The 7,500-nt window shown below is 39.4% G+C and overlaps 1 protein-coding gene across 1 annotated transcript in view; it reads left to right on the top strand.

Moving 5' to 3' along the window:
* rab11fip4a (RAB11 family interacting protein 4 (class II) a) overlaps nucleotides 1-7,484 on the top strand; it is a 32,223-nt gene extending 24,739 nt beyond the window's left edge. Inside the window, exons 8-15 of the mRNA XM_040123990.1 lie at nucleotides 16-124; nucleotides 873-976; nucleotides 1,583-1,723; nucleotides 2,625-2,706; nucleotides 2,954-3,091; nucleotides 3,169-3,315; nucleotides 4,161-4,304; nucleotides 4,392-7,484. Of these exons, the coding sequence (XP_039979924.1) occupies nucleotides 16-124; nucleotides 873-976; nucleotides 1,583-1,723; nucleotides 2,625-2,706; nucleotides 2,954-3,091; nucleotides 3,169-3,315; nucleotides 4,161-4,304; nucleotides 4,392-4,508 (982 nt within the window). The 3' untranslated portion in view covers nucleotides 4,509-7,484. The remainder of the gene's footprint in view (nucleotides 1-15; nucleotides 125-872; nucleotides 977-1,582; nucleotides 1,724-2,624; nucleotides 2,707-2,953; nucleotides 3,092-3,168; nucleotides 3,316-4,160; nucleotides 4,305-4,391) is intronic.
* Nucleotides 7,485-7,500: the final 16 nt, after the last annotated feature.

Raw genomic sequence — 7,500 nt, 5'->3', positions numbered from 1 at the left:
TTGGTTTCTCTGCAGTCAGCTGTTCCAGGCCAACCACAGTGTGTTTGGGTCCAGTCAGGGCAGCAGCACAGAGGATCTGTTCACAGACAGCATCGACTCCTGTGACCTTGACATCACAGAGAAAGTACAATCATCCACACAAAAACCACCTGCACTTATTGCACATTACGCATTAGATTTTGGTCAACACTTACTTGATTCCATCATGCAGTTTCTGTTAGTATACTACTTAAAAAAAAAAAATTGATTTGACATTTTGTGAAGATTCCTTATTTGCTGTCTTGTTAAGAGTTAGATGAGAAGATCAACACCACCGTCATGTCTGTGGAGTGAATATGAAGCTACAGCCAGTAGCCCGTGGGCTCAGCAAAATATGCTAATTATTCTTTTAAACTGAGGAGACCATTAGAGTAGACTGATATCAGTGTTTTGATGTTGCTTGAGCCATATTTAGCTCAACGGTGTATATTCTCACTGTGCATTATGTTGTAGTTGTCCATTCGAAAAAGGAGTTAAATTTCAGATTTTTCATTTTGCTTTGAGGCTGTCTGTGTTGTCAGCTCTTTAAAGGCTCTGCATAAACTGACATGAACTGATGACTTTGTCTTCTCAGCGTCTGTGGAAAAATGCTGATATGCTACACAATACACATGTACAAGCCAGTGGAGTAAAAACAAGAGACTGAAAACCAACTGAACCTCGAGTTTGTGTACATCGTTGCGGACATAGTTTCCTGAGAAGCAGACAGCTAAGGGGCTCAGAGATTAGGAATGTTTATGACACAAAGTGTATTAAACCAAAGGTGCTGATTTCTAACCCCAGCCACCTGCATTTCTTGTAGGATGAGTTAAAAGCCTGGTTGTCTCTCTCAGGTCAGTTATCTGGAGAAGAAGGTGACAGAGTTGGAAAGCGACAGTCTGGCCAACGGTGACCTCAAGTCTAAACTCAAACAGGAAAACACACAACTAGTCCACAGGTAGGAAAACACACACTCTGAATCCTTTATTTATTTACTATTTTTTCATACTGGCTTAACAGTAGTCAATTTTACTCTTACAAAAATAACAACTGACAATTCAAGGTTTCATATGTGAAATATTAGATTTTACATGTGAAATATCCAAAACCACATAATGCCTGTATTTAAATTCAGATTTATCATATAAGTAAGTGTTGCACGTGATATTATGTGCAACCTTGATGTTTTCACATGTGATGTCTTACATTTAACATGTGAATTATCTGAAAACCCAATGCAGCCGTAGAAATGTATCACACATGAAGTGTCAGAAAACCACGTGGCAGTATGTGAATTTTTGGTGTGATTAACGTAGGATTAACACGTGACATATCTTCCAGGTTTAACAAATTCACATGTGCTTTTTTCTGTAAGGACAAAGACAGAATATTGAGTCTAACAGTTTGCTCTGCAGGTCTGTATAACCTCATCTAGAAAACATAATTCCATCTAACCCAAACTGAAGACAGGTTAATTGCCACTGTGTTAAACTTAGCATGTGTTTACTGCATTTTGTTTTGTTGTGTTTTTTTTTAACACCGTTTGTCATGGTTTGCATCCCAGGGTCCATGAGCTGGAGGAGCAGGTGAAAGATGCAGAGGCGAGGGCAGATCAGAGTCTGGAAGAGGAGACCAAGAGGCACCGAGAGGTATACAGCAAGATGGAGAGAGACAGAAACATAGAGATGGACCAGCTCTGTAACAGGTATAACCTCATCAACAATACACCATGAAGTGAAATTTCCACCATCATCCAAACCCGGAAAGGTGTTGGTGCTGGCTTTGGTTCTGACTCTAGGTCAAAAAGAAAACAAATCAATAACTTACTGATTATTCCCATTTCCACACAATTCACGTTTTAAAGATTTAAACTGTCCAAACTGTACACTGCTGCCATAGCATGTAGAGCCATTCAGTGCTTGGCTTCGCCTCTAAAAGTCTTGGGAAATGTTGCTGCTTCTACCCCTTGTGTTCGCATTTACAGTATCTGTAAAATGAAATCGAGTAACTTATTCCACAGAACACAGCAAAGGATTTTCAAGAGCTAGTTATAGCAACATTCCTCATAACTTTTACTTTGACAGGGCCACGCAACAGATTCCGTCCTTTCCTATGGTGGTAGACAGTTGTGGCAAGTAACATTTTTTTTTTTTTCTCAAACCCTAAAAAAGGTAGCTGAATGGTTTGCTGAGCTGTGTGAAAAAGAGGAGTACTTCTCCTGCCAAAGTTTCATCTACAGTATGTTAGGGGACCATAAAGGCATCTTTTGTGGTATTGTAATGAAAGCATCAAGTCTGCAGTTCCATGCAGTTGCTGCTATAGTAAACCCAAGCTGGAACAAGGATCATTACAGGCTACCAAACTGATGGAGGACTTGCAGTGCTTGGCATACATTCGTCTGTTACAGCCTGTGTTAGATGATATCAGCACTTTGAAAAATGTATTAACTGAAACCAAACTTGCCTTTCTGAGTTTTAGACCTTGGAAGTGAAGACATTTTGGGGAAAGTGAGGACCTTTTTTTTTCTTACACACCTTCAAAGGGCTGTGTGTGTGTGTGTGTGTGTGTGTGTGTGTGTGCGTGTGTGTGTACGCGCGCATACACAGGGTACAGCAGTTAGAAGAAGAAAATGGAGAGATGAAGTTAAATGTGTGCCGACTCAAGTCTCAGACAGAGAAACTGGACCAGGTGAGTGTGGATCACTGAAAGGATAATTCCAGTTTATTACAGCACAGGTGTTATTTTTTGTTGTTTGGCCATCATTCTTATCAGTGATAATAATATTGTAATGAAGTGTAAGTGATTAAACCATAGACAATCAGACACATCTTAAATAAAGCCCAAGGTTGGCCAAACTCTTAAGTGAGAGGACAGAGATTGGTGAATTTTCTTGTCAACTTCAAGCAATTGTTTTCTGCCCCTATTTCCTCTGCAGGAGAAGCAGAGGATGACAGACAAGCTGGAGGACACTAGTCTGAGGCTGAAAGATGAGATGGACCTCTACAGGAAGATAATGGACAAGCTCTGGCACAACCGCCATGAGTTCCAGAAGGAGAAAGAGGCCATGCAGGAGGTAAAGCACTCCAGGTAACAGATAAGTTACAAGGACCATGTTTAGGGGTTTGATGTAATCTAATCTCCTGCCTGCAGCTGATTGATGATCTGCGCCGGGAGCTGGAGTATCTGCAGTTGTTTAAGCTGGAGATGGAGCATCCCGGGAAGGGCAAGGGGCTATCTGAGTATAATGCCAAGACAAGGGAGATTGAAATGGAACATGAAGTCAGGAGACTGAAACAGGTTCACACACACCGCACACACACTCAGACTTGTTCTTCTGTCCTTTATGGACCTTAACTTGTTGACCGTTATTCCCAAGAGTTTGTCATTCTGTACTGGTTTACTTTCCACTTGTGTCCACACACAGAGTGCAAAATACACATCAACTACACGGAGATATGCCGGTTTATAGACATAAATGATATTATTGGCCAATATTGGCTTATCAAAGATATACTGGTATGAGTGTAAATATCAGCCAATAAATCACTAGAACTTGCAGTACAGAAAGATATGTTTGAGGTCATTTAAAAACAAGGTAGCTAGTAAATAGTTACCACAGGGGCACTAACGAGTTGTGGCATATGACAAATGTCCAGCAGCATATGTGTTCAGTGACAGTTGACTAACAATATATATATAATATCTGTGGCCAAATTAACCGACAGCAGTCATGATAAATTTTGTTTACAAATTAAAACAAAACAAAAAAATCCACAAAACTTTGCCTCCTGCAACAGTGTGACATCAGCTGATGTCATACCATATATCAGCGTGATTAATCTTGCAAGTGCAACATTAATCACGCTGCAAGTTGATGTAGTTGCTTGTGTCTCAGATGACAAGAGTGGATAAGGGATGAAATATGTTGTATTTACACAGCTGGGCATTCAGTAACCCATATCATCACTATATGTCAGTAGTAATTTGGGTAATTTGAGATGGAGACGTTTTATATTACACTGTTATATTTAGAACCGTTTGATACTGTACTGCAGTGTACCGAGTGTTAGCCACACTACAACTGCAGAGAGTTTCATCCAGAATCCCATCTCACAGGAAATGTTCTCCGTTTGCTTCTGTAGGAGAACCATAAGCTGCGGGATCAGAACGACGACCTGAACGCTCAGATCCTCAGTCTGAGTCTGTATGAGGCCAAGAACCTGTTTGCCTGTCATACCAAGGCTCAGTGCCTGGCTGCCGAGATTGACAACGCATCCAGAGACGAGGTTAGCCTGCTGCTGGTGGACGGATGTATTGTTGACTCTTGATATGACTGCCCTTCTAATGCATTTCTGTCTTTCTGTCTCTCTCAGCTGGTAGATGCTTTGAAGGAGCAGGAGGAGATCAACCTGCGTCTGAGGCAGTACATGGACAAAATCATTCTGGCCATTCTCGACCATAACCCCTCTATTCTGGAGATCAAGAGTTAAACACCCCCCCCGACACACGCACACAGACAGACACGCACACACACACAAATGTACTGTATATCTACATAACCACAGCAGTTGTTCTTCCTGTCCACTAACACTACTGTATTTATGAGGAAATCTGTCAGTCACTGCAAAACTACATGTGCCACCAAAGTTGTATCATTGCATATTTGAAGCCACTGACATTTGGGGACTGGAAAAAATTTTGGGAATAAATAAACAAGCATATTAATTTCACTTAATTTCTTGTAGACACACTACTAATTGTTTGATATACAGCTCTACAATTATTGATTATAACTTATAGTCACTGAGGATCCAGACTGAAACAGAAGCCAGATATAAGGAGTGTAGGAGTGGCACAAAAGACCATACTTGTGTTTTGCATGTTTACTACAAACCATTTGCCAAAGCAGTCTGTAATGTGTAGCATTTTGAATGTCATGTTGCCATCTTCCAGGCAGCCATTTGTTGCTTTGAGATTTGAAATCCGCTCAATTATGGTATTCATGTGAACACTGTTTGTTTTCTAATTATCGAAATCATGATTTTGTATGGCAATGCTGACCAGATTTTTCAAACCAATCTACTGTTATAAATGAAAGACAACTTGCATATTGGATCATTCAGTGCCAACTCATCCAGAATTCAGAACGTTTCCCAGTTCATGTCATGCAGTTTCTGTATGTAATATGACATCCAGTGACAAGTATGAACAATTAGCTATTTTCAAAAAATTATGTACTGAAAGGTTAATATAATAACTTAACAATTTTTTATATATCTGCAATGAATATTAGCACTTTCCCATAAAAAAATTTTCAAGGAAATTGAAATAATTCTTCTTGGGAAAATATACAGTCAGAATATCTTAAGAAGTGGGTTTTTCAGCTTCAAAGCTATATTTAGCAAAATCTGTGGCACTCACACACATGAAGGACCAAATAACTTCTAGATGTGATACAACTTCAGTGATTCTACACAGAATGAAAATTTGGTTGCAAGAAAGTGAAATCTAGTGGAGATATTTTTGTTTGGGTAAAAAACATTTTTAATAATTTGATTACTGTAAAACATTCAGCGACAACTATTACATGAATAAATGTTGCAAATTATCCTGAGGCTTTCTTGGACGTTTTAGCACAAATTTCAAGTCCAGTGAAAAATAAGCAATTGGTGAGGCTGAGAGTAAACATACAGAGAATCGCAGAAATGTTGAAATTTAGCTCCGAAGGCCAAACTTCATAAAATCATAAATAAAAAGTATTTGGAGTAGAGCTATAGGATTTGGCAAGGTCCCATGAATTTAATAGAAATTTTCACACAAATTGAGCCATTAAGAGTGAGCGGATCGGGGAGTGTCACCATCCGGATGTTGTGTACTCGTACAGTAACCTTCGTACAAGCCCAGAGCACAGTAATAATAATATGGAAAGGCATCTCCATAGCAGTGGAAGGTCAGAGAATGTATAGAAATGACTACATTTCTGAAAATCACAGGTTTCAGTCTCCCCTCCACCTGTGTACTAATAACAACAACGTTAGCTTGTAAAAAATCGGTTTAATCTGTTATGTCTTTGGTCTGCTGCGTTTTAAAATAGGTAGAGATTTGAAAATCCTGTAGCGTGCACAAGGAATTCGTTTAGCATAAAGACCCAGCGGGGTGTTTAGCCTGGCTCTGACCAAAGTTCAAAAATACACCTCTAAAGCTCAGTACTTAGCGTGTATCTTGTTGTTTTAATCTGTACACACAAAAACACGTAAGCTTACAATTTGTTGATTTAGGGGAGTTATATTTTGGAACTATCTCTTGATGAGCAACAGTTTATCCCTCCGTCCAGTGCTTCTGAGCAGCGTCTCCGGCCATAGCACAGAAGATGTTGAGTTATTTTGTTGAAAAATCTGAAACAGTAGATTTGTGAAGTGGTCAAAAGTCATGTCAAGTATTTGTGAATATCTAGTAAATGGATACAACCCACATGAACACTGACATGGGCCAATAGCCAATAATATGTGCCAGATCTTAACCTTTCAGTTTCAACAACAGGAGCTGGAGAAATGGAAACAATGACTACAAAAGTTCTGTTGTGTTCATTCTGTTTTTCAGACAATTCTGTTTCTTTCTGCATGTAACTTGTTTCTTTGTTTAGTGGCCACTCACAAATCACCTTAAATGTACTCTGTGGAGTTTTTGACCACTGGTAACGCTGTGGAGCAATGCTTTTACGAGTGAGTCCCCGTACATGCACACGGTCACTTGGCCGGTGCAGTTCAGATCCTGCCGATGGTTTCACGCTGTTGCACTGAGAGTTGGTGGCAGTCGTGCCAACAAACACAGGGAACAAAGCCAGTGAAGAAGAGGCCTTCTAGCAAGCAAACACGGATGTAAACAACGTAGGATTTAATGTATCAAAAATCAGCTTTGCAAATATTTTATGGCCAAGGAAATGCATTCAACGTGTTTGTTAAACCTCAGAGATACACACAGTGTGTTTCGGTGACAAACACAGTGTAAATATAACTATTGTGCTGAAAATCTCTACAGGGTGTCAAGTCATTCACTGTTTCGTAGCCTATTAAAAACACTGAAATGCAAGAAATCAGATTTTACTGATATGTTAGAATAATTTCCAAATAGTTTTTAGAAAAAATAGAAATATGTATTAAACTTTGCAATGTTCTTTAGAAAAAAAAACACCTACTTACTGAAAGTAACCCACTGACTTAAAACGGGGAAACTCAGTTCATTCTTCTCCGTCATCGTGAACTGGCCTGAACCTGAGCTAACAACGTTACTCCACCAGTGTTGTAAATTAATCTCACGTCTACTGAGTTAACCTAAATATTTAACTCCACGTGTGTCACAGTGAGGAGAGCAGTATTGAGCTGCTATAGTGAGCACTATATGATGTAACAAATGAAAATAGTTTTGCTCCTTCGTGCAAACTGTTCACCTGGTCATTTTTTCATTGTTCATTTGCTTGGTCTT

Source organism: Xiphias gladius, chromosome 3 (genome assembly GCF_016859285.1).
Source record: "Xiphias gladius isolate SHS-SW01 ecotype Sanya breed wild chromosome 3, ASM1685928v1, whole genome shotgun sequence".
NCBI classification, from domain to species: Eukaryota; Metazoa; Chordata; class Actinopteri; order Istiophoriformes; family Xiphiidae; genus Xiphias; species Xiphias gladius.
Note: the sequence above shows the minus strand (reverse complement) of the source record. Positions and strands in the feature narration are given on the sequence as shown.